We start from the raw sequence: 27,420 nt of genomic DNA on the forward strand, positions 1-27,420 counted from the left end.
GAACTGAATGTTATAGATATATATTTTTTATATTTTTCCCATTGTCATTTATGCTTGTCTTGTGTGATCTCTTTTGCAGCCTATATCCACTCGAATCAGATTATGGGCTGGGGTGAGAAAGCCATAGAGATACGCTCTGTGGAGACCGGTCATCTGGATGGAGTCTTTATGCACAAGAGAGCCCAGAGACTCAAATTCCTTTGTGAGCGGAACGACAAGGTAAAAAGAAAAATTCTCAGTTAATCTTATCTGTTGGTTATAAATGATTTGAGTACAATGACATAATTCTCAAAAATATATTGCGTGGGCTTGATTGCAGCACTTGTGTCTAAATATGGGGGGGGGGGGGAACCCATGCATATCCACAAGTTGTTGAAACATTGATTGTGTGTATGAAGTTTGGTATAATTTGCATAGAGCTCACACAGGCCCATAGAAACATCTTTCAACGCTATATCAGGTAATACATTTTCAAGTTCAGATAAGGCAGCAGATAATGTCTATTCAACTTTTATAGGGGGGGTTTCATAGATTCAACTTTGTCTATGCAAATGTGAGCAGATGTGCGTACAGAAACATGCATTTAAACAAAAATAAATTCTTTGTGTGCATGAAGAGTTTATACTGATATTGCATATCCACAGTGTGTAAAAGCAGACACCAACAGTGCACTTAGAAACTAAGATGCATGAACATAAAAGCCTTGAAGGGACAGAGTGAAGGATAATCCGGCATCTAGGGGTGTGGTTGCACATTGCAACCAACTGAATACCCCTCCACATTCTCTTCCCTTTCCAAGACTGCAGTGAGCCACCAAGTGCAAAACCGTCCTTACCATAATAACACTACTTTAGGAGCAATGGAAGGTGGGCGGTACCACGGTTTAGCACTAACAACAACATGCAGTTTCACTAGCATGTGGAACAGCTACGGCGGCCTTCAGATGTTGTAAAAACACAAAAGGCTCTCGCTAGAGCCCGTTTCTGGTTTGTCCGTTCTGGGCTACTGTAGCAACATGGCGGACTCCGGGAAGAGGACCCACTCCCTTTGTAGATATGAAGGGTTTGTTCTAAGCTAGATTTCATAACTTATTTGTGGTCTGCAGATATTGAAAAATTCTTATATTTCGAAATTAAAATGTTTATGGTTTTAATATTCTCTCTCTCTCTCTCTCTCTCTCTCTCTCTCTGTGTGTGTGTGTGTGTGTGTGTGTGTGTGTAGGTATTCTTTGCTTCGGTGCGTTCGGGAGGTAGCAGCCAAGTTTTCTTCATGACCCTCAACAGAAACTCTATGATGAACTGGTGAGGGCTCTTCTCACTGTCCACTCTGCCTCACTCTCCAATTGGCCTGCCCGGCCGCACACCTTGGCCCACGGCACTCCTCTCACAAACGAACCAGATTGACCGAGAAGCCACAAGTGAACTCTTTTAACACTCGAGAGACTAAAACCACAAGGACAAAAAAAAAAAAGTTAACGTAGAGAAAAACAACAAAGATCTTCTCTAAATGAAGAGCCATGCCGCCCTAGATTGTGTCGGGTCATGCAGAAGCCACCGTCTTTCAAATGACTGGCAAACTGGTGCCACTGACTTTCCAGATATTCTCTTCCTCTGTCTGTAACTGCATTCAAGTGTTCAACGGCTGTAGAAATACACAAAAAAAACTACTTCCCGGTAGATCTAGTCATCACTTTTTCAATCCTTTGACACCCATGTCCTCCGTTTTCCTCACTTCCTATCTGCCATATGTGGGCTTGTTCCCGGAGAACTTACAACTCAGAGGTCGGAGGAAAAGATGAATAGGATTTAATATAAATTCAAATTTATACTTTTGAATATGACAGGGCAGCTGAGGGATGACAAATCTACTCTGGGTGTCGGCGGTGAAAGCAGACAGCCTGATTGATTTTCATTCTCCCGTGTCACTCCCCTTCTCCTCCTCCACTTCCTCTTCTCGCCATCATTTTGGGCCCCGAGTAAACCGAATTGTGATTTAGTGTTCGATCGCATTTCGCTGATAGAGATGCCGTGAGACAATCTGCTGTCACAGGTGGCTTGTCACAGTATGCAAAGATGATGTCTGTGTCCCTTTAAAACAAAATCACTGGCCCGTCCCTATTTCCTCTTGCCATCCTCTTGTCACCGCCACCCCATCATCATCACTCCCATCTCCCTGTTTTCACTCTGACGTCTTTAAACTCTGAAGGTGCTGCATCAGATATACTGTAATATTAAATGAACAATGAGAGCGTCATTCTGTTCATTCTTTTTGATTTCTGTTCTTTTCTTTTTCTGTGACTGAGTCAGTCAGTCTTTGAAGCGTGATGAAATGTACAGCACATCTGTGTTTCTGAAATCAGGAGTGTATGTCAATGTGTGTGTGTTAGTGTGTGTGTGTGTGTGTGTGTGTGTGTGTCTGACTTGGTGTTGAAACGAGTCCCATTCAAATCAAGTTTGAATCAAAGTGGTACATTAAAATCAATGTCCAAAAAAAAGTCAAATAATTCAGTCTCTGTGCGTGAACTTTTAGCTGAATGCGATCAAAGCAACATTGAGTGTGTTTACATGCAGATTTATGATATTATCTTCTTAGTATGAAGTTTATGAGTTGGTGTGTCTGGACATCAAGCATTTAAAGATTGGCAATATTAGTGGTTGATTTATTTTTTGGAAGTGTTTTGCTGTTTTCTTTAACACAGTAGTGTTTTGGCTATTCACAAATACAGCCATGCTGCTGTAGGGAATATGAAAATGCTTATCCTGAATTTAACCTCAACAGAATATGAGCTGCAATCCTGAATACTGTGTGCATGTGAAAGATCTCATTATTGAAAGCTGTGGTGTCCTTTTGAATCATGCTCTTCCCTGATTGGTTCTTCTGAGTTTGGCTCCTTCCTGTTTGTACAGTGCCTAGCATGATGTAAGCAAAACAAAAATGGAGGTCAAAAGATTATCGCTGATGTTATAATTAATCATTTTGTTTCCTATACGGTTAATTGATACAGGTTTTATTCATGTGTATGTTATTGTGTAATTTAACACATTGCTGATGGTATTTGTCTCTTCTAATTGAGATATAAGTTAACACATTTAAGACTTGATTCATTCTTTGAAAGGATTAACTGAATATGGTATGATAAAACCGTGCAATTTCTTTCTAAATCATTAATGCATACCGTATGAAATGTATAACACTATTGAGGGTGGACTAGTTCTTGCATACTCATCCACATTGGAGAGCACTGTAATGCAGATTAGTCTTTTTTCCTGGTGGATATACTGCAGTTTTGGCCTGCCATGTTGGCCTATGGTTAACAAAAGTAAGGTGACAAAGAAAGACTCAATGAATTAAATCAAGTTTTTCTTCTGTTGAATTATATTTTTTTTTTATTCAGTTACATTTTTAAGGACTTTTTACACATCCACACAGTAGCTGCTAATGCACAGCTGCAAGTAAGGTTCACCGATCTCTGTTAGGGGGAAGCAGGCTAACATTTTAGCAATAAATAGCCGAGCTGAAGAAAACCACTGTCTTCCCTGTGTGTGCACGCATGCAAATTGTGTGTATGATTAATGAGCAAGTGTGAATCTGGCATTATTATAATTTTTATGTTTGTCCATCACAGAATTCACTCTTCCCATTGGAAAAGGCTGATGGTCATTACACTGAGGACTCTCCTTTCAAAGACGAAACCACTGTATTCTTAATTCTGTTTATTTCTTGTTTTCTTTATTTTGAAAGAGCATTACTAATGTCCTGTTTTGGGATTTATTTGTTTTGTAAAAGAGATACTGTAAGAGAGAAATAAATGAAACTAGAGCATTAAAGTTTCTGGAGTTGTAATTTTTTCTGTGGACGTGTTTGTGAGAGAGACATTGATTTTGCCAGTTTGCACATTTGTATCAGCTTTGACCCTGAGACTTTGTGTCCGTCCCTCAAGTATATCATTAACAGTATGTGTGTGTGTGTGTGTGTGTGTGTGTGTGTGTGTGTGTGTGTGTGTGTGTGTGTGTGTGTGTGTGTGTGTGTGTGTGTGTGTGTGTGTGCGTGCGTGCGTGCGTGCGTGCGTGCGTGCGTGCGTGTCAGAGAGAGAGAGAATCCCAACTTTCCCAACAGCAACGTGTGCTATTTGGCAGTAATTTAGCATTCCATTATTAATTGCAATATACGGTACATCGTTGTCCATAATGTACCATTATGAAATACCACGCACACCCAAAACCAGTGTTTTGCGAAAAAATGTAATCCTGTGTGTGTGTGTGTGTGTGTGTGTGTGTGTGTGTGTGTGTGTGTGTTTGGACACAGTGATTATCATTTTACTGCTTCCCTCCAATAGTAAAGTGTTTGTATGTGTATATAGAGGATGAATAAGATCACTGCTTCATTTGTGTGAAAGGGTTCTGTCAGCACTGTAGATCTGTGTGTGTGTGTGTGTGTGTGTGTGTGTGTGTGTGTGTGTGTGTGTGTGTGTGTGTGTGTGTGTGTGTGCATGCATGTGTCAGTCGATTAGTGAGTGGACACAGCGTGATCGAGCATGCAGCTTTCATTGATCATTACCAACCTCCTGGCCGGCACTCTGGACTCATCATGGAGTCGGGAAAGGTAAGGCAATTCTTGGCAAATACGTTCTTAACCTGCGTTTCATGAAATGGTTATATATTCTACTTTTCATTTGAAATCCTAAAAGCAGTATTTGCAAACAGGCGGCTGATCTCACTCTACTGCTGACATATGAAGCTTTAGGTTACATTTACCACTCGGACCTGAAGAAACCACCAGCTCTCTATTCATCAGTGTGTTGAGATTGTGATGAATTACATTTGTATGTGTCTGCCACAAGAAGATCAACTGTATATAAAGCACATGCAAAATCTTTCATTTAAGCATCCTCCAAGCCTTCTTAAGATTTTTAGAAATAGTGCATGAAGCAGGAATAATGTGGATAAAGTATTTTTTTCATTTCTATGTGCACTTTTATTTGTGACCGTGTACTCAGTGAGTACAGCTGAGTGACTCATGTTCTCGCGCACATTAGATTGTGTGTTTGTTCATGCATCTGTGTGTGTGTCCTTATCTAAATGACTACTTTTCACTCCTGCAGCAGCTAACAGGTACATTGGCCCTGGCTGTGTTCACAGCAGTTCTGTCGTCCCTGCAGTACGGCTACAGTCTTGGAGTCATCAACGCGCCCCAGAAGGTATGGCTCTACGTTGACACAGTCTTCGCTCCTTTACTGGACCATCCACTTGCCTCAGCATACTGATATTTGCATGCAAAACAGCCAGTCTTGAATAAGCTTACTCCACCCTATGACCATTTGCTCTATAAAACAAGAGTAAGTTCTCCGTATACACTTCTCTACAACACTGGAGATAACATAATACCAAGGAACAGACTTACCTTTTCCTATTGTCTAGAGAAACAACTTTTCCCAAAGTGTGTGCCTAACCGAGAATTGTTTCATTTGAAACTTTGCAAGCTGTCTCAAATTCTCTGCTCTGTAATGACAATGACTTTGGGTGCCTCTCCACCAAACACATGTCTTGTTGAGTGGGAGATGAGTCGAAATGTCTCTCTGCTGCAAGCCGCTGTCATAGTTGGCACATAGTTGCTTATCATGCACTGATCTGATAAAGACTTCCTCCAGTCCAGTTCTGTTCAGATATATAGCATTGTACTCTTTTACTGCCCCCGCAGATAGGTCCTTTCAATACCGCCCAGCCTTGGTGACAAAGTCAGCTTTTATTGGCCCCACAGTGAATTACATCCCGGAGTGTGTAGAGAAACTTGAAATAGAAGCTCTGGCAGACAAGAGATATTCTTCTCTCTCTGTTGGCAGCCATTTATGTCAAAGCATCGGCCAATTAAAGCTTAGACCTTATGTGGCCATTGTTCAGGACAGAGACCATACAGTAGATCCAAATAGGACGTTCAAAGCACATGACCCAACCTCAGGGATTCATTGTGGAATGTCTTAATTCTCTTCATATCAGCTTTAGTGTCCCTTCAACATTTAGAACTGTATGTGAGGAGGAATGTTTATCTTTGTCTGTTTTTTAGATAGACCTTTGTTTTTAGGCTGTACTGCTTTGGACTTCCTCTATGGACTTTCCCCAAACTTGCCTTGATGTTCTTCTGTCTCCTGTGGTCTTCGCTGATCAATTTGCCTAAAGAAATGAAGTTCTCCACAAACCCATTTATTCAAACAGGTGCTGGAGATGTTGTATTAATGTACATCACCTGCCTTTTGGAGGTGTTGATGTTGAGATGTGTAACTTGGAAATATGTCAATCTTGTTTCTTTTCTTCTATGTTGTGGTAGTTGGTGGCCATATGGGGCAAAGGGTCATAGGGTCAAGAAGGTCCCTCCTGATTGGTGGAGAATGTGTAATTTTCAGTGGGTCTCAGGCAACTGAATTGGTAAAGGGGAGACACCACAGGTGAATAGCGGAATTTTTAACTAATAGATACAACCATGAAACTTCCCCAGTTGATTAAGACAATTATTTTTATATTATAAGTTTTTTGAAATGTTATATTTAGATATGCAATATAAGCATTATCTAATGCGAACTATCAGTGGATTTAGGTGAAATCTGCAGACACTACAAAGTGTAGTAAAACAAAGACCTAAATGTGTATTTTGGATGTTTTCTCTCCTGAAAAAAGATGCTATGGAAGCAAAATAGCCCAAAATCTCAAAATCGATCAGTGTATAAAAAACAATGTTTTTGCCTGAGGTGTCTCACCTAGAGGTTGTGTAAGGTTGACAGTATAGTCAAAATGAAGTTAAATTCAGCCTTATGCTGCTGTCAGACACGGAAACTTACTGCAACCCCTGGTCTGATCATGTAATGGTGTTTAGAGGACCTTGTGAGTCTCTGTGCAGAGATGGTGGGTAATCCTCAAAGCAAGATGTAAATATATCAGTATGCTAAAATTAGAAATGACTCAAAACCAAACATGCACAGCCCACTCTGTACTATTGATGGATTACTATGATGTTGCAATTAAGATGATGAACACCAACACCGCCACTGGAGTCATCATAAAGTGGCATCTTTCTAAATGGCTTCATTGGATTTTAATTGACAAAGTGATATTGAATCAAATAAAATTGAATAACTAAATTGGAAAAAATTTAAAATATTCATATTGTCTGTCTCTGTTTGTGCAGCCATGATTGTACCTCTTGATGTTCAATAAACATGCCTGTGTCATAGGTCATTGAAAAGCATTATGGGCGGTCGCTGGGGGTGTGGTCAGAGAGGGACGCTGTCCTGTCAGGAAACAGCACAGAAGAAGACGGGTTCCCAGAGGCGGGGCAACATCCTGCCGTGGTCATGTATTGGTCATTGTCGGTGGCAGTCTTCTCCATCGGTGGCATGTTATCCTCCTTCCTGGTGGGATTTGTGGGAGACCTGAGAGGGAGGTGAGAAAGGAAGGATATAATTATACAGACACACTGACTAAAAGAATGGAAACAAAAAAGGGAATAACTGAGTAAAGTAATGAAGAGGGATGGGAGTAGAAGAGATGAAGGTAAACGTTATGTTGAAAAGACTTTCAAAGTTGAAGCTGAACCGGCATCAATATGAAATAATGCCATGGTGCTGGTGCTCTTATCCATCATCTGTCTTTCTCCGTATTTCCCTTTGCCACCTTTCTCTGTCCCTGTCTTGCAGGATAAAGGGCCTGTTAATGATCAATGTTCTGGCTGTGTCTGCCGGACTGCTCATGGGTCTTTCCAAGATGTGGAAGACTCACATCATGATCATCTCCGGCCGCGCTGTTATGGGCCTTTACTGTGGTACATTAAAGCATGCTGTAACCTTCAATTGATGCTCACATCATTTAGTTGGAAATCCCCAATTTTTATGGGTCATATGCTATATTTGAAAAAGGTTGCACTCATTATTATTCGGACTATTCACCTTCATGAAAGCTAATTATTTAATATTTAAGTGAAAATTAAAAGGGTTCCTAAATTTCCCTCCAGCATTGCCATATATCCGTAAGCGAATGTTTGTTTAAAGTCATGATGTGTGGGGTTTCAGGGTTGACACTTGGGATAGTGCCTATGTACATTGGAGAGATTGCACCCAAGGCTTACAGAGGGGCTATGGGAACATTACACCAGGTGTCAACTGTCACTGGCATCCTAATCAGCCAGGTGAGGTGCACAGCCGCATATTTGCTTGATGACAATCTTAACATACAGTTGTGGTCAAAAGTTTACATACACTTGTAAAGAACATAATGTCATGGCTCTCTTGAGTCTCCAGTTATTTCTACAACTCTGATTTTTCTCTGATAGAGTGATTGGAACAGATACTTCTTTGTCACAAAAAACATTCATGAAGTTTGGTTCTTTCATGACTTTATTATGGGTTAACAGAAAAAGTGACAAAATCTACTGGGTCAAAAATATACATACAGCAACATGAATTAGCAATTTTGGTGACTTAGAAAGTTGTGTCAATGAAATGAGCTTCATAGCATGGCCTCTTAACTTCTTGTGAGTGATTATGAGTGACTACAACTGGTGACTTCTCTGAGGCCATTTAAATAGGGCTCATTGGATACAAACGCCCACAAACGCTACAATGGGAAAGTCAAAGGAGCTCAGCATGGATTTGAAAAAGCGAATCATTGACTTGAACAAGTCAGGAAAGTCACTTGGAGCCATTTCAAAGCAGCTGCAGGTCCCAAGAGCAACAGTGCAAACAATTGTTTGTAAGTATAAAGTGCATGGCACTGTTTTGTCACTGCCACGATCAGGAAGAAAACACAAGCTATCACCTGCTGCTGAGAGAAAATTGGTCAGGAGGGTGAAGAGTCAACCGAGAACCACCAAAAAGCAGATCTGCCAAGAATTAGAAGCTGCTGGAACACAGGTGTCAGTGTCCACAGTCAAGCGTGTTTTGCATCTCCATGGACTGAGAGGCTGCCGTGCAAGAAGGAAGCCCTTGCTCCAAAAGCGGCACCTTAAGGCTCGACTGAAGTTTGCTGCTGATCACGTGGACAAAGATAAGACCTTCTGGAGGAAAGTTCTGTGGTCAGACGAAACAAAAATCGAGCTGTTTGGCCACAATGCCCAGTAATATGTTTGGAGGAGAAAAGGTGAGGCCTTTAACCCCAAGAACACCATGCCTACCGTCAAGCACGGTGGTGGTAGTATTATGCTGTGGTGCTGTTTTGCTGCCAACGGAACTGGTGCTTTACAGAGAGTAAATGGGATAATGAAGAAGGAGGATTACCTTCAAATTCTTCAAGATAACCTAAAATCATCAGCCCGAAGGTTGGGTCTTGGGCGCAGTTGGGTGTTCCAACAGGACAATGACCCCAAACACACATCAAAAGTGGTAATGGAATGGCTAAATCAGGCTAGAATTAGGGTTTTAGAATGGCCTTCCCAAAGTCCTGACTTAAATCCCATTGAGAACATGTGGACAATGCTGAAGAAACAAGTCCATGTCAGAAAGCCATCAAATTTAACTGAACTGCACCAATTCTGTCAAGAGGAGTGGTCAAAGATTCAACGAGAAGCTTGCCAGAAGCTTGTGGATGGCTACCAAAAGCGCCTAATTGAAGTGAAAATGGCCAAGGGACATGTAACCAAATATTGGCACTGCTGTATGTATATTTTTGACCCAGCAGATTTGATCACTTTTTCTGTTAACCCATAATGAAGTCATGAAAGAACCAAACTTCATGAATGTTTTTTGTGACAAAGAAGTATCTGTTCCACTCACTCTATCAGAGAAAAATCAGAGTTGTAGAAATAACGGGGAAACTCAAGAGAGCCATGACATTATGTTCTTTACAAGTGTATGTAAACTTTTGACCACAACTGTATATCCTAAACTGTATGGTTTGTTTGTGTGTGAATGTAGGTCATAGGCTTGGACTATTTGTTGGGCAATGATGATATGTGGCCCCTGTTGCTTGGTCTGTCTGGAGCTCCAGCCATATTACAAACCTTCCTGCTGCCTCTATGCCCTGAGAGCCCCCGGTACCTTTACATTATACAGGGCAAGGAGCAAGAGGCTAAAAAAAGTAAGAGTTATACACAGCATCTCTCTGTTTCACCCTTTTTTTTCTCTCTAGTGCTCTTTTATTGAAACACAATAAGCTCAATTATTCAGAAACATACAGTTTACAGTCACCTATATAGACTAGGCTACACAAGAGACTTTAAAGCAATAGTTCAGCAATTTAGGAAACTCGCTCGTTCACTTTCATGCAGAGTTAGATAAGTAGATCAATACCACTCCCACATTTGACTGCTGATGGCTGCATTCACAACAACCTGCGCAACTAAACAAACAAGATATATCGTGTTAAAGGATATAATATGTTACTTAAGAGGTGCTGGTAGGCCGATTTGTTCTTTGGACAGAGACCGAGTAGTTGTTTCCCCCTGTTTCCATTCTTTAAGCCAAGCTAAGCTAACAGGCTGCTGGCTATTACCTTCATACTTACTGTACAGACATGAGAGTGTGTCAATATTTTCATCTAACTCTCCAAAAGAACGTGAATAAGTGTATTTAAAAAAACAAAAAGCAGAACTATTCCTTTAATTTTGCTGACTTGCGTACTTGTAATGGTTCATATTTACAGTATGGTGCTGATTTTACTTCAGGATCTCAAAAATTCTTCCACCACTGCAAATGTATTTTTATAGACTATTGCTCTTGTTTACCTTTGCTCTGTGTTGTGTTGCAGGTCTGTATCGTCTAAAAGGGGCGTATGATGCAACTGCTGATCTGGAAGAGATGAGGAGAGAGAAAGAGAAGGCAGACAGGGAGCCCAGGGTCTCTATCCTTTCCTTGGTAAGTCTCTATATATAGGAAGAGGCTCACTTGAGACATGTTGCCACAACTACCTAAATATTGTATCTTGTGAAGACCGCTTTCATTTTTCCATCGACAATTTTGAAGAAAATTGATTTTAGGGTTTTAGAATAAGGTGATGAACTACCTGAGCAGATCACTCTCATTACACTAAAACTAGAATAGTCCTGAAAAATAGACACAAGTTCATCATAGCACTCCTCCTCAGGGCGGACAGGGACAATCTCTCAGCCGTCCAAATGAATCGGCACCCAAAGTATCCTGATGATCTCATGGACTGACTCGGAGATACTCAAATGTTGAAACATTAGTGAAAAAAGCTCGAACCAGTGCCTCAACATACCAGGTCACTGAGGCAAGATCTGGAAAGATGAGATTTAACATTTCAACATCTGAGTATTGCAAATGAAGACATGCTTTATGTTATGTATGGCTATATCTTATTAAAAGCTCTTATAACTGTGTTTTCCAGATTCTATCTAAAGTAATATAATATTTGGTTTTAGAGATTATTCAATAAATGGGAAATACACTTTCTGACACAAATTACTGTGAAAGGGCTGCAGATGAAGGCGTCCCACTGTGGTTGGCTCCCACTCGAAACCAATAGATTTCTGCAATCGTGAAACACATTAAAATACTTTTAATTTCATGCATAACAGCAGACAATAAGATAAACATGAGTTTTCACACTACTTTAAAGAAGGACAGGAGAGATAGGACAAGAGATCCACATGTGGTCATAGCAAAAAATGTATGTGTTCTAGTTGTGCGCTTAAGAAAACCATTACAGTGACAATAATGTACTGTTCTGTATTCCCTCCTAGATCCGCTCCTCCCTGTACAGACAGCAGCTGTTTGTTGCCATCATGATGCACCTCTCCCAACAGTTGTCTGGCATCAATGCAGTGAGTGGCAAATTAACGTCAACTCTGCTATATTGTGCCTCTCATTTCGGTTTGCTCAAGTTAAATTAAAATCATAGTGATTTTGATGACATGTTAAAATGGTTGGAAAATCATGGTTTCATTGTCAGAGCATACTGTATGTGCACATCAGCAGTGACTGGGTTTCTTTTATGTGCATTAAAATGTATAGTACATGAGGTCTGTATTGCTGTGAAATATATGCCTGTAAAATATACTTACCTGCCACAAACACAGCAAAGCAAACACACAAACAACTCCTTGTTTTGTCTTCAAGATCTTTTATTACTCTACGGATATCTTTACTCGGGCCGGTGTCGCTCAGCCAGCCTTCGCCACTATAGGAGTCGGAGTCCTCAACGTAGTCTTCACTCTGGTGTCTGTGAGTAGCACATATAAACACTCGTGGGCATTCAACCATGAACATTGCACTGGGTTTTCTCTTATTATTACTTCTAACCACACACTTACGTAGACACAAACTCACAGATAATCGGTGTACTGTATGTTCTAGGTTGCAATGGTAGACAAGGCTGGCAGGCGCACTCTGACTCTGGTTGGACTAGGAGGGATGTGCTTCTGTGCAGTTGCCATGACAGTGGGCCTCAAATTACAGGTTTGTTCAATCAGGTGTCAGCGCTTTAGTCTATCAAGAACTTGAGCTGCACTTTCATCTACTTATGGGGCTGTTCATATGTATTGGCATGGTCTGCCATATAGTTTACGTTGCTCTTTACCACCTCTATTAACTGACATGTTAAGCAGCTTTGCTCATTCTAAATGTCCTTTCCCAAATGTTGTGTTTCTCACCATAACATCTGTGTAAGGCTAGTTGGAGAATGTTCACATTCATCACATATTTGATATTGTCAATATGAGTGCAAAAGCTCATTCTTGACCTTGGAGATATCAGTTTAATTGAAAAGAAAATCTTAACTCAAGGTCCATTTGCCAGCTTTTTCTGGAGCTTTCAACTGCATGTCATGGTCTTCATCAGCGGCTGGAGTTTGATCAGTTTCATTTAGCTCAGCTGCCATCTTGTATACCGGTACCATGACCTTCTTTGTTTTTCTTTGTTTTTGCGGTAAAGAACTGCAGATAACAAGTGAACAAGTTTTGTCAAATTAAATTTGTAACATTTTTGTGGATGGGAAATCTATGACAATGCAAGCACATTCCACTATCACTCTACACACCACTCCCACTCTGTGGATGAATGCATCAAGATCACTGACTATCTGCCAAGTGAGGAGGGGAGTTGGGGGAGTTCCATAAAGCATCCCTGACAGCATCAGCATCACAGTGTCCCGAGCAGGCTTTGGTAATTTGTGATGCTGCAAAGTGTGACTGTCCTACTCAACTCCTAATATTTATTTGAACGGATATTTGTCTTTAAAGAAAACAAATGTGTTTGCTTCACATAGAGCAAAAATGTCCAATGCCGTACCTCCATAAGTAAAAGGTGTATCACACTGTGTTGCTTGCATACACAGATCCTATGCCAACATGTTCCCAACTCAGTGCATTTTTAATATAAGTAATCAGGAAACTACCCTGACTGATGTACTCTTCTGTCCAGAATGAATACTCATGGATGAGCTACGTCAGCTTGTCGGCTGTCTTCCTCTTCGTGAGTTTCTTTGAAATTGGTCCTGGTCCCATCCCATTTTTCATCGTTGCCGAACTGTTCAGTCAGGGTCCTCGGCCTGCAGCCCTCGCTATAGCTGGCTGCTGCAACTGGAGCAGCAACTTTCTCATAGCCATGACCTTTCCATATATACAGGTAGGCAGAATAACGCGGACATACATATGTACAGTACAAAATCAGAAACACTGCCTCTCCTGACTTTTTCTTTGTTTTTCTTCTCAGACTTGGTTGAATTCTTATGTGTTCATCCTGTTTGCTGTGCTGCTTCTCCTCTTCACTGTGTATATTTATCTTCGGGTCCCTGAGACCAAGGACAAAACCTTTGAGGAGATTGCTGCTCTCTTCCACAAGGACCGGAAGAAGTTGGCACAGGGTCCCAAAAATGGTACTGAACTGCAGCAGCTCAAAACATCCACAGATGCTTGAAACAACAGCGCATTTGTGTGGTTTATTTGTATGCATGTGCAAGGTCAGTATTTCAAATGTGTTTATGTACATTTATCCTTGTAGTATTATAATAATTACTTGTTAAATTAAGGAGTCTTTACACTAGATGACATTTTTTAATCATGTGCTACACAAAAACCTGACTCATAATATTGTGTTTATGTTATGGAGTGGGGTTTACATTTAATCCAAATATAAACTTTCAGTATTGTGACTTAATAGTTTAAGTGGCTATAATGAATATTTTATTACGTGCCTGTTTGTGTGTGACAGGGCTTTTTTTTAACCTACAGAGATTTTTGATCCGACTGCAGTTCCCCTGAGCTTTATGGCGTCTTTTATTTGCTCTTTTTTTTTTTTTAAATCCAATAGTGCACTGTTTTTTAGGGAATCCTCATTGCTTTATAGCTAGTTGCTTTGAAAAGATCTACGTAAAGACCAATCAAGGGGAATATGGAGCAGACGGCTGAGTGTTAAACTGACACCACAGCCTAATAACTCTGCTTTAAGACAGATTCATTAACCCAAAGACACAGCAGCCAGCAACAAAATGTGGAGGTCATTTTGCGTACGCACAAATATAAAAACAAGGACATTAAAGACAGCAAAGTAGAACAGAGAAACTAAGCATAAACATTTAACTACTATGTACAATATAAATATAAATATATATCAAAGAATATATATGAACATCAAGAACAACAACAATGACAATGGATTTGGGATACTAGTGCAGAATAGTAGTAGTGCAAATGGAGTCTGATTAATTGTTCATGAGTGGCGGCCAGTGGAAAGAAGCTGTTCCTGTGTCTGGTGGTTTTGGCGTACAGTGCTCTGTAGCGCCTACCAGAGGGGAGGAGTTGGAACCGATTGTGTCCTGGGTGTGAAGGGTCTGCAGTGATCCTTCCTGCCCGTTTCCTGACTCTGGAGGTGTACACGTCCAGGATGGAGGGCAGACTGGCACCAATGATTCTCTCTGCAGACCTGACTGTCCGTTGTAGTCCTGTTTCTATCCCGTTTGGTGGCCGATCCAAACCGCACAGTGATAGAGGAGCAGAGAACAGACGGGATGATGGAGTAGAACAGGATCAGCAGCTCCTCTGGGGGGCTCCTCCTGAAGTCCACTGTCATCTCCAGTTTTGAGCTTGTTCAGCTCCAGGTTGTTCTGACCGCACCAGAGGACCGGCTGTTCAACCTCCCGCCTGTCTGCAGACTCTTCACTGTCCCATTTTATATTTTAGAATATATTTTATTTGTATATTATATTGGGTTGTTTATTCTACAACAATGTGTTATTAGAAAACAATATGTTTTGTTTGTAAAATCTAAATTTGTAAATTAAATGTGGTGGATTTAAAGTATGCAGTGACTGGCAGGTACACAGGATAGTTCTGTTCAGTATGGAGTTCTGTTAAGATCCTGTAAGTCATAATAATGAGAAACTTTCTCAAAATGACTTATCTTACAATTATGAGATAGTACTGATTTAGTTAACAAGCATGCTGCTAAAGGATTGTTTTTGTGACTATACTTTGAGCAAATTACTGTAAATGGTTGTTGTGCTTAATTGTCTACTTATTGTGACAAGGGGGTAATAAAAAACACTTAATTGTAATATGTTACATTGAACCATCTGACATTTTGGACGACAGCAAGAGAAAACAACTGACGATTTTAGCCAGGAACATCTGATTGATCTTTATTTTGCCTTTACAATAAAAAATAGAAAGTTTTGATTTTTAAGACAGCAACTATACATCAGTTAGAATAGAGGAGCCAGTGTATCTTTATGTTCCAGATGAAGCTAACGGTCAAATTTTTCTCTACAAATTGTTTTGATCAAACATTAAAGGAAGAAAAAGACCCCAGAAACCCCTCACAGCATACATCCGGAACACAAAGTACAAGACTGAGGAAGTCACCTGTTCCCAATTCAACATAATACACTGTGCCTGTGGTCTAAACCCACAAATAAATCAGTTTTTTGCAAGAAAATTAAAATAGTTAAAACAGAAAATTTGATGCAGACAATGTCAATGGGAGGGGGCAGGAAACATAATGTTCTCCAATACCAGAATAGTGGACTCATGACACAAATGAATCAGAATAAAAACTAATCATCTAATTTATTACCCTCACTGCTGACACCGTTTAAGTGACAAATCTCCTGACATTTTGTTTGGAGCCCCTGAGAAAATCTGCCCTCGTGACACTTTTGACTCATCATTTGGTAGTTGTATGCCTTGCAGTCTCTGATCCTAGATCAGCATGGGAAACCAACTGAGGACAGAACACAGTGTAAACATTTTCTCAGTGGAATAAGAGGTCAGTTCTGTAACCTGTCTCCATGTGAGAGACGGCTAAAGGTGGCGGATCATCAACTAGCCGTGTGGTAGTATTTAGTGCTACATATCAGAAACCAGCCCAGCTTAATAACTGGGAGGGAACTGAAGGGGAGAAATCTCTCCATTTCCCCGCGTCTGGCCGTAGTTATGGATACATGTAACACAAATATGGCTTAAGGAAGACTCATATTCTGTTAGAGCTGCTGAGGTGGAGGGAGGATAGGTTAGCATAGAACGCTCATAACACAACTATAAAGTAGCTCTACTGATTTGATATTAGGATTTGGATACTTTTGGAAATCTAGCGATGTATTTAGGGAAGCACTGCTCTACATACTGAATCTGGTCTTCACAGACACGAAAAGAAAGGATGGAGCAGCATGCCACGGTGTACGGAGGCTCCCTGGTCAAACCAGTTGAACTTTTTGTAGTTTAAACATCCCAAGACAGTATTTTCTGCGTTGTGTAGAACAGGTTTTACACACAAGTTTGTGAGATAACTTATGTGCTTATAAACACAAGCAGGGATTTCAAGTTGTCATGCGTGTGCCCCCCATTTGCCATAAAATCAATCAGTGTTTCTACTGTGTACTGCTGTTGGTGCTTTCTTTAGCAAGTTAAATGCTTTTTCTTCCTGCGTAAAGAAAAGAAATACTCTGAAATGCACCGTTAGTACAGTCACTTTGGTTCTTGCAGTCCAGAGTACTACTGTTGTGCCGTTTTATACCATAAGTGAGACTCTAGATGGCCAGGAGAGAAAGTTGCGTAGAAGCCACTGTTGTGACGCTTTAGTTCCTAACGCAACAAAAAATGAATATTGAAGCTAAATTAATGTAGAACTTGATATACAATACAACATTCAGCGGCTTACTTTGGCGTCTTGAATGAAGTAAAAAATACTTTAGCTGGACCGAAGTCAGAACAAAAACAGGTTGGCTACTTTAACAAACTTCAGAACTGGGCCCATGATCATCCAATGATAAGATCACAATCAGAAGGTTTTGTTTACACAGATTGAACTATTTTAACTTTTAGGAATCCAGCGTCATTTGTTAAACACTTTCCTTGGCCGCTGTAAGGGACTGAAGGATTTCTGCTAGAGAAATCAGATTTCTTCAAATGTTTATGCTTCACTGAGTTTATATATATATATATATATATATATATATATATATATATATATATATATATATATATATATATATATATATATATATATATATATATATATATATATATATATATATATATATATATATTTTACAAAAGCGTAGGATCACAACCAAAGCTTGAAAATGCTAAAGTATTGCTATGACAACAGTGCATAGAGGAGCCAAAATCCAAAGTCAGACTAAAAGTCTACATAAGTAACTGAATAGCAGGTCATTTAAATTTTTTTAAACACATGCACTCTTGAAATACTGTACTGGAGTCTGTCCTCACTGCACCATTGGTACAAATGTTTAAATCAGGAAAAAAAAACCATCAGACTGCAGCGCTTCAAATATATTGCAAATACACTTCAAAAAGCTTTTAGTTTTCATCTCAATGGTAGGAGGTAGGGGAGAAAACTGACTACCTGCTTCTGAATCTACAGTAACCATGTTAATGCACCGCATGTAACACTGATTTTCTTGCAAATACCCAAGGTCTCTTTATTTCGTAAAAATTATTTTGAGCCACAATCCGTTGTAGAGTGTGAACTCTGCACATGCTTAAAAATCCCATTGCACAGCAAACAGACCAACCACCCCAAATGCTGTACTTTCTACAACTACCTTCCCTCACCTGCAGCCCATAATATAGCTCTATGGTAACACCCATCTGTTCCGTTCTTGAGCACGTAAGTCTCCGATGACAAGACTTGGAAAACCCGCAGTGGAACCATCTAGATTTGGCTACAATTTACGAGACGTAGAATGGTTTCCGTTTTGACTATTGTGCCAAGAACCCGCTTCAGCATTGTGGTGTCGCTAATAGTTAAGGTCTTCAGTGTTTTGTTCTTTCAAAATGATTTCCTATACATAAAGGCCTCAAGTGAAAGGAAAATGTTTCATAGCATAGAATGAAAACGGGTGCACCCAGCCGCCCCTGTTCGGCTTGAAAACAGCAGAGTTCCTTGCTACAGTTGAAATGCAAAGTAAATGGAATTTTATATGAGTTCACAGCTGCTAGGGCATGTGCATACAAGTCAATTGTCAATTAGAAGTTTGCATGCATATGTTTTAATTGTCAAAGGCAGAAAGGCATATTCTGGCCATGAAGTTGTTTTAAAGTTCATTGAGCTGTGGAGCTGGAGCTTGATTGAGGGATCAAGTCAGCCAGTAGAGATAAAAGCCAGTTTTTAGGGGACAATTTAAGTTGAAAGCAAGGTGCAGCATCACAATTGTAAACAAACCTCAGGATACATGCTGACAGCCAACTCAAAACTCTACGTTTCATTCAAAAAAAAAAGGGGAAAAAAAAGAAAAAAAGGGGGGACATAAGAGGGCTTTAAAAAAAATAATGCAGACAGAAAAAGACATGTCACTGATACTCAAAAGAATGTTATGAAATGCTGGAATGTTGTTAAGATATTCCTGAAATAATATCAGTAGCAATTGCAAAATTAAGCGGTGACGGCTGCAGGTGGATGACTTCATGGTTGAAGCTGACCCTGTCCAGTTTCCAGACTTCTGTGGACCAGCGGGTAAACTGGTAGAGATGTGGGATGAAGGCTGCAAAGCCACACTGGAGAGAAGCAGTTTGAAGTCCTCAGCGCTGTCCTGGCCATATTAATTCTGGACTTTGGTGGCAATGACATTTTCTTCATTTAAAGCTTTCAGCACAGTGACCTGAAATGGGAGGCACACAATAAGAATTTGGACTAACCGTCTCGCATCACTTTGATTTGTCTGTAGAATAAGGAGCCTTTCATTTGGCCTAAATATCAATAGCCAACTTGTTGAGTTAGCAAAGCATGACATTGCCGACAGGTTTGCATCAGAAAAAAAAACGTATTCAAAAAAATCTCTTATTGCACTGCGAGAGGAACTGAACTCTGCGCATACTGTTGTCTAACTCAGCTCCCAGCAAGCACAAACCTATGAAAGAAGAAACTGATGATCTTAAATGAATTGAAACACTGCATGGAGCCCACAGTGGGATGCTTGTACATTATCAGCTCTCGGACACCGTCAATGATTAATTATACGTCAGTGTCCACAGCAAATTTCTTGTTTACAGTTTCCCCTCATAGACATACAGCATATGCAAAGATAATTAATCCTTTTAACAGATGTCAGTCAGAAGATTTCATGTTCAGGCCACAGACACTCACCATAAAATTGTCTCCGTTATCAAACTTCGTCTGGATTTCTTTGCCAATGTCGGTCTCTGGCACTTTAAGGTCCTCTCTGGTTGTTCCATTGTCATCCATCAGGCTCAAGAAACCATCTGCGACATCTATAACCTAAATGTGCCATCATGCCATCAGGCAAAGAGCAAAAACAGTTGACCGTTAAGATTGTGGTTGATTTTTTTTAACGGCAGAGAAATAATGTATAACCAGTACCGGTCAAGCTAATCCGAGGTGGAACTTAGTTGGAGGCTCCCGTACACATAAAACTTGCACCCGCCTACATAATATACTATTAATACACGTATATTTGCTTTACATTCTAATATTTATATTTTATTCACCGTTATTGAAAACATGGCATGAAAGAAAAGTCTGAAAAATGTAAAAGATTGAGGAGTTTTTACATTTGGTGTTGATTAGTATTTCTCAATTCTCAGTGACTTCAAGAAGAACAACAAGTTCAAGTTTGTATGTTATAATAAAATTTAACTTGCCAATTCCAAAAATACAATATATACAAAATAACACTGGTATTATGTGTGATATCACACATTATGTCCATGTGTATTCCACTATGACACTCTGTCCTAACTGGCCACAAGCGATGCAACACTGTGCAGTCCGCTGTTTTCAGCTGAATTTTTGTCGGATGTCCAGTTTCTAATTATAGCCTTTGTTCGCTTTCAAAAGCGCTGCAATGGACGAGGAATCGCTGACTGGTCGTAGTTTTCCCTGACCCCCAAAGCGGTTTTACTCGGGGTTACACTCCACTGCCGACAACTTACCTGTAGGTGCAGATTTCAGACCCTGTGATCACGACTATGGTGGGTGTTTCAGAAGTACACCATGGAAAATAAAGTTATTTATAAGAATCTGTTGCCACATGAAAAAAAAATAATAATTTGACAATACAGCACTGAGCACAAACTCAGGTTAACAAAACTGACCCAAAACTAAACCTAGACTTCCCACCAATACAAAAAACAGTTTAAAGAGAATTCCTATCCCAAAAGAGGCCTCTAACCAGGGCAGAAACAACTGCTTGTTGGCCAACCTAAAACTTGTTCAACCAGTTCTAAACCGGTACATCCTTTCACAACTACTGAGGAGACAGCTCACCGCTAACGCATGTGACACACCTGGTTAGCAATCGAAAAAGTATTTATTTTCCCACATCACACTTTCTTATTAGGAAGGAAAGGTTATATCAAATTCAAAAACAGTCTAGGAAACTGTTGCACCAGTGGTGTAAATAAATGGCAAACACCAAACACTGGGCAGGGAAACCGTTATTGACAATATCCACTTTGCAAATGCAGAGTACCCCTTAGCGTCCCTAGGTCACACCGAGTGATCCAGATGAGTCGTCTCACCTGGTAGTCTTTCCTTGTAACATGTGGGACATCCATGTTATGGGTAGATGGGCAGATATCTTCATACTTCTTCTGAGTAAAGATATCAAGTCCTACAAGATGAACCTGGGGGAAAAAAAAACAAGCTTGTATAATTGGGGAAACGGGCTAAATCTCAAACGAGCCTTAAGCTCTGAATTCCAAATGATGCACACCAAGGTTTTACCTTGGCATGTCCATGCTTGCCGGTCTTAGAGGTACTCATGTCCATGATCTTACAGGGACGTCCTTTGATCATGACAAAGCCATTCTTCCTCAAAGCAGAGCACTGCTGTGGGAATGTTGAGGAGGCCCCAGAGTGCCCACATGCGAAATCGTCATCTCCCATGATGGGCTGTTGTACACCACCCTGATGTCCATAGGAGCAAAAGAACAAACATAAAATGACTGACACAATAATTACTTAAATATGAGGAATGTGTGTGGTACTAAGAACTAAATCCTTTACGAAAATAATAATAATTGTGTGGTAGCTGGTGAGCACAGATATGCAACACATGGAACTAGGACTACAACCAAGACCAGACCAGCTTCGACACCTCAACCGCTGTCACAAAGGATTCGACAGTGGTTGGGCCATAAGTGCTTCAAAATCAATAACCTGAAATCAAAGAGGGAGATTGGCAGTAAGTGCTTTTGCTGCACATTGCTCAACGTTAAAATGCTATCCACCGATACACTTTTAGACGTGCTTCATTGTAAACCATTAATTTACCACACTTCCGTACAAACAATGATCCAAGGTGGGGCAACCATATCTCAATGGTCAACGAACTGAAAAAGCTAACAGCTAACGTTAATTGCTCTCGTGTCGAATTTACTTGTCGCCATGTTGTTACACACTGTTCGGGGCCAATACCCAGCGAGTTGGCGTTTAACACGTAAGTTACCTTATTAGTTCATTGCCTCCATAAAATAATCCAAAATTGGTTCAAATTAGCGTAACAGTGGATGGGCAGCTTATGTTAGTAAGCTAGGAAACATCATTATCTAACGGTAGTTAGCTATGTTACGTGGCAGCTGGGCCAAATGAGCCAACTCGGTAACGTTAGCATAAAGCTAGCTTTAGGTTGCCACCTCGTGTATTTTGTCATCGTTAGCCACATTAGCTTGCTAACACTAGCCATACCCATTGACACAGGCTAGCGACACTGTTGCTAATGCTAGCTAAAATGCGGTGCGAACTTATTTCAATCGTTTACCAAACACTGTCTCATTTAGAAGTTAACGATTAACCACCGAGGCGACAGAATATGCCTAGTATTGTACATCAAATAGCGCGTAACTATACCGCTAAACAATAGGTTGAATTATCACTTATAAGCGACTACGTTTAGCTTACCTTTTGTCTTGCTTACAAAAAAAAAAGGGAGCGTCACTTCGCATGCGTAGAGGTTTTGTACCGCAGGAGGAGCAGAGAGGGCAGGTACGGGATCCGGGTGACGATGTGCATGGAGGGGGAGGAGCTCGCTCATAGAAATCATGGGACGGTGCAGTGGCTGTACTGTGGAACTGTGATGAAAGAAAAGATCCTGTAAATCATCAAAATTCTATTATAATGATACATATTAGATACTATTTCATAATTAGGACTTGGCATCTCATAATTAGGACTTACTATCTCATAAGTATGACTTAGTATCTTATAATTAGGACATACTATCTCATAATTGACTTACTATCTCTTAATTAGGACTTAGTATCTTATAATTAGGACTTACTACCTCATAATTGACTTACTATCTTATAATTATGGCTTAGTATCTTATAATTAGGACTTACTCCCTCATAATTGACTTACTATCTTATAATTATGGCTTAGTATCTTATAATTAGGACTTACTATCTCATAATTATTACTTAGTATCTTATAATTAGGATTTACTATCTCATAATTATGACTTAGTATCTCATAATTAGGACTTACTATCTCATAATCAGGATTTAGCATCTCATAATTATAACTTATTATCTCATAATTATGAGATGCTAAGTTATAATTATGCGAGCGCATTGAGGAGAACATGTATGTGCTCAGTTGGATTATCACTGTGTTAAACTATGGGACATGTGAAATAGAGCATATTTTGTTTTTTGCATCTGTCTAAAGTTGCTCCACCATTTTTTTGTCATCTAAAAGACACCACTGATTTTCACTACTTCCTCAGGCTGGACCTATAGGATGAAGTATGAGTACAATAAGACACAACATATACCAAAAACAAACACTATTTGTTATTATATTATTTGATATTTGTGTGTAATAAACAATTCTATACCGCAAATGCCACTTAGTTTCTCAGTGTGTGTGTGTGTGTGTGTGTGTGTGTGTGTGTGTGTGTGGGGGGGGGGGGGGGGGGGGGGGGGGGGGGGGGCATGATAAAGACATGATGAAGACATGATAAAGCAGCATTGTAGATTAATATGTGCTAAATACTGAAATAAACTCATTCCTCACTTGACGCATTGATGTTAAATGCTCAGTAGATGGCAGTGAAGTATCACTTTTGATAGCTGAGCTTTTTATCTATCGTTCCATTTTTCTTTACATCTTTACAAGCTCAAGTCCAAGTCGGAACAGTAATGGTGGTGAAAGTGGTTTAGAAAGCCACAAACATGCTGCATTAAGGAACCTATTGTACATAGTGTGTGGAATGCAGCTGTGCATGATGGCACCGTCACACGGCAACAAGAGATTATAAATGTTTCAGTTATCTGACCTAAGCAGCTGGAGATCATGCATGTTTGTGACTTTTAGCAGCCATAAAGCACTCCACATGCTTTGCTATAGCAGGATGTACACTCTGATACAGGTTTTCCATTTAGGAAGGGCCGTGTCAATAATCACAAACCTTTTTCAAACAAGGCCACAGCCACCTCCTCTCAGCCCTGCCTCTTACAAATTATGCACATATTTTAGAGGAAATTCTGCTTCTTCAGCAGGTCACACACTCACTTGGTAACTCCACACACCCCAGTCAACAAGACACATGTACATGGAGTCACCCTGCAGTCCCCACAGACTGAACCTATTATTAAGGCCCCTCAATGGCCATCACAGAGAAACCTGTGGTACATCTTTCCTTCTAGACTGTTTTACTGGGAACTCTTTGCTTGAACTCTTGAAAGGCTTAGTGTGGACATCGAAGCAGGGATTTTTGAGGGGATTGGCAGAGGTATTATGGGCCATTCAACAGTGCTTCAAACCTATTTATCCAGACGGTAAAGCCGTTGGATTCCTGCCCGATGTTTGGAGGAGATGAACCAGTTTGTAATGGTTGGAGATTTGATAGAGTTTCAAGGTGAACGGCTTCTCTTGTAAGTCAGGGAAAACATTACTCCAAACACACACACACACACACACACACACACACACATACACACAGACTACATACATATCAACACTGGAGTAGCGCCAAGTGTAAAGGAGGGCGATTATATAACCGCAGGACCTGTGTCTTGAAACAGCATGAGATGGAGAGAGAGCAAAGATCAAAGCATTAGTATGAGCCATGTGCTTTTATTGAAATTCTACGGGACAAAGAGTTGAGTGGAAATGTAGAACTACCTTCAGTTTCTTTCGACTGTTTCCTATCAGTCCCACACCTAACAGAAAAATGATTTGTACTTATATTTGGTCGTATTATAGAGGGCAGGTATGACATAAAACATAATAAGCTTTCACTTATTATTATGAAAAAAGAACAGTTATGTCCGAAAGAAACAGTATCGCACAGAAATAAGTCAATAAGCCTATTGTGAATCCAGAAAGAAATGAGGGGAAAAAGACAAGAAAATATATTTTGAAACCTCTGTTCAAGAATATTAATTATTTTCTGTACTGTCTGAAAAGCTCAATAACTTAACTCGCTTCAATTTATACATACTCCAAATTCAGTCAGATGTCTTTGCTTATTTCATAGTGCACGTGCATGTTTTCGTAGACCTGCATGAGTCCGTCTAGGATTTAGGGTGTGTGTAGTATCTGTGCATGTAGCTGATGTTTGTGTGTGTGTGTGTGTGTGTGTGTGTGTGTGTGTGTGGATGGGTGTGTGCGTGTGTGTATCGAGGGTTTTTGAAGATCTGGGAGTTATTGAATCCAGATTTTGAAGTCAAAAATGGGGGGGAGAGCACTTCATCTCAGCCACTGACTGGATTTGGAGGACTGATGGAGGACAGAAGGAGGTGTTTTGTTCTCCTTTCATGTGCTCAGTCCTGCTGGGAAGAGGAGCAGTAGGGAAGGTTTCTGTATGTGTGCGCTGTATTGTTTGTGTGTGGAGTGGGGGTGTGCTGAAACATGAAGCAGAGACAAACCATAAGGCAACATGCACTAAATCTAACATTTTCAAATATTATGAATTTGCATGAACATTGCTGATAAAAGCAATGCTTGGATTATTTTTTTCCCTTGCACCAAAAGAAAAACAGCATTTGTTTCCATCATAGAAACTTGACCACATGGTGGCACTATAGGAAAGGTCAGGGAATCACCAAAGGCATTAGGATTCATCCAGTAGGGACCATCAGTTTGTGTACAAAATTTGAAATGGCCATCCTTCACATAGATATTTTAGTCTAGCCCAAATAGATGGACCGACTGACGGACCGAGATTGCCACACCGACATTGTTGTCTGTCCTCTGGCTAGGCCTGAACACAGATACATTTGGACTGTCAGTTTAGTAGACGTCATAGCCCAAGCAAGTATTTCGTGTTTAAAAGACGTCTAATAGCCGGCTATACGTAGAACTGACGTCCAGGCACAAACACGGCTACGTTTGGGCTTTCAGTGAGAGTTTAGTAGACGTCGAACCATAACCCAAGTATTGCCTAGCCCTTAATTAGATGCCTATTGACCAATCTACATCCAGAAACCTAAAAAACAGACAATAGGAATCACTTTTGACTCAAAATAAACTGCTTCTGGTAACAAATGCTATACCAACTGGGTTATTGAGGCAAAGCACAGCTAAATTTGGGCAATTAGTAAAGTTTAGTAGACATCTAACCCTAGCCCAAGCCAAGTCAGCAATTTTGTATTTAAAAGATGTCCTATAGCCGTCTATACCTAGACCTCATACTCAATCCAAGCGTCCCAGACATATGTTTTATCCACAAGTGCAGGCTTTGGTCAAGCTCTATTCTGTGCCTAAATGTTGACTGGGAAAAGCGGAGACGTTATTCATGTCTGTCTCTGTGTGAGTATATGCGCACATTAGTATGAGAATGGGATTAAGATCAGCAGGGCAGGGGAGTGTTCTCTCTTCAGGAAAAGTTATGCTAACAGATATGTTCATTTGAGAACGGGGCTCACAGCACGTATTTTTCTATTTTAGCTGACGACCTTATGTCCAATATTGTTGGGAAGGCCCTCTTGTCCTCCCTGGAATAATTAGTGATGAGTTCACGGGCAAACAATCTGGAATGTTTTTTTTCATTTTGTTTTAATATTTAGAGGTGAACGGAACAGATGATTGCCTCTTTGTGTGCACATGTGGACTTTCAGCACATGCTGCTCATAAGCCAGCAAAAAAGGTGTTTGATGGTTCATACTCTTTCTATGCTTGTGAAAAAAAATCATCCATCCATCCATATCCGAAACCGCTCATCCTATTGAGGGTCGCGGGGGGGGGGGGGGGACTTATCCCAGTTGACATTGGGTGAAGGCAGGGTATACTCTGGAAAAGTTGCCGGACAATCGCAGGGCTGAGAAAATAATGTAGTATAATGTAGTATACTCAATGCTACATGTAAAAAGAAAAATCTGGTTAATTAATTCTAGTTGAACTCTTGGGATTTGTCGGACAGCTTGTATGTCAACACAATTATCTATGGCCATATGCAATAACGTTAAAGGAGAGTCAAAGCAAGAAGTGCACATGCGACTCTACAAGAAGTGCACATGTACAATACATTATTATGGAATGGCTATAGCACATCTGTTTTGCCGGCCAGTGTCCCTGGATGAATGGAGTTTGAACATTCAGGCTGTTGCCTCTGATAGACCTGGTCAAATGCAACGTGTTGTTTCTGGCCACCTGTTCCCCTCTGGCACAGCTTTGAACTTCCTTGTGTGTGTGCGACCTACAATGTATGTGTGTATATTTATAGTAAGGGCAGTTAGTAGACTATAGCAGTTGGAATGTTGAAAGGTTGTGACCAACATCTGGAGGTTGACTCCAGCAGGAGGTGGGGAGAGAGAACGTGAAGAAGAGCTGATGGGAGGTGGGTTGGGGTGGGTCATTATTCAAACCAGATGAGGACAGCTTCTCATAGTCAAAGGCATAAAGCACTTCTTTGTATACTTTATTCAATTCAGACTTTATGTTCTTTTTTATACCCTTTACTTTGTTACCAGAAAGTCATTAGTATTTAACCGAAATTATTCAATCTTTCAATCATCTCATTATCAAGAATCAGAGTTATACCTCATACATTTTTAATACCG

General features: G+C 40.3%; 3 protein-coding genes across 24 annotated transcripts in view; 2 read left to right on the forward strand and 1 right to left on the reverse strand.

Annotated features, from left to right (window-relative positions):
* LOC137866407 (TRAF2 and NCK-interacting protein kinase-like) overlaps positions 1-3,827 on the forward strand; it is a 59,708-nt gene extending 55,881 nt beyond the window's left edge. For all 20 annotated transcript variants that reach the window (XM_068702295.1, XM_068702297.1, XM_068702298.1 and 17 more), the window contains 2 exons: positions 80-219; positions 1,222-3,827. In XM_068702295.1, the coding sequence (XP_068558396.1) occupies positions 80-219; positions 1,222-1,305 (224 nt within the window). In that variant the 3' untranslated portion in view covers positions 1,306-3,827. The remainder of the gene's footprint in view (positions 1-79; positions 220-1,221) is intronic.
* A 601-nt stretch (positions 3,828-4,428) lies between these two features.
* On the forward strand, positions 4,429-15,491 carry slc2a2 (solute carrier family 2 member 2). Of its 2 annotated transcripts, XM_068702318.1 has the most exons (13): positions 4,429-4,602; positions 5,102-5,197; positions 7,223-7,431; positions 7,685-7,809; positions 8,057-8,172; positions 9,896-10,058; positions 10,728-10,834; positions 11,683-11,763; positions 12,059-12,163; positions 12,296-12,397; positions 13,361-13,564; positions 13,652-13,898; positions 14,170-15,491. In XM_068702318.1, exons 1-12 carry the CDS (start codon positions 4,588-4,590, stop codon positions 13,853-13,855), a joined length of 1,527 nt encoding a protein of 508 aa, XP_068558419.1. In that variant the 5' UTR covers positions 4,429-4,587; the 3' UTR covers positions 13,856-13,898; positions 14,170-15,491. The 2 variants fall into 2 exon arrangements, with proteins under 2 accessions (XP_068558419.1, XP_068558418.1); XM_068702317.1 differs by having other exon boundaries at positions 13,652-15,491.
* A 2,221-nt stretch (positions 15,492-17,712) lies between these two features.
* eif5a2 (eukaryotic translation initiation factor 5A2) lies at positions 17,713-22,405 on the reverse strand. 2 transcript variants are annotated; one of them, XM_068702361.1, is made up of 5 exons: positions 22,316-22,405; positions 21,140-21,322; positions 20,935-21,039; positions 19,541-19,672; positions 17,713-19,055 (listed from the first exon to the last, which is right to left on the reverse strand). In XM_068702361.1, exons 2-5 carry the CDS (start codon positions 21,299-21,301, stop codon positions 18,996-18,998), a joined length of 459 nt encoding a protein of 152 aa, XP_068558462.1. In that variant the 5' UTR covers positions 21,302-21,322; positions 22,316-22,405; the 3' UTR covers positions 17,713-18,995. The 2 variants fall into 2 exon arrangements, with proteins under 2 accessions (XP_068558462.1, XP_068558461.1); XM_068702360.1 differs by lacking the exon at positions 22,316-22,405 and adding an exon at positions 21,422-21,570.
* Positions 22,406-27,420: the final 5,015 nt, after the last annotated feature.

This window comes from Cebidichthys violaceus, unplaced genomic scaffold, assembly GCF_023349555.1.
Source record: "Cebidichthys violaceus isolate CVI_PGR_0920_01 unplaced genomic scaffold, fCebVio1.0.p SCAF_83, whole genome shotgun sequence".
Lineage (NCBI taxonomy): Eukaryota > Metazoa > Chordata > Actinopteri > Perciformes > Stichaeidae > Cebidichthys > Cebidichthys violaceus.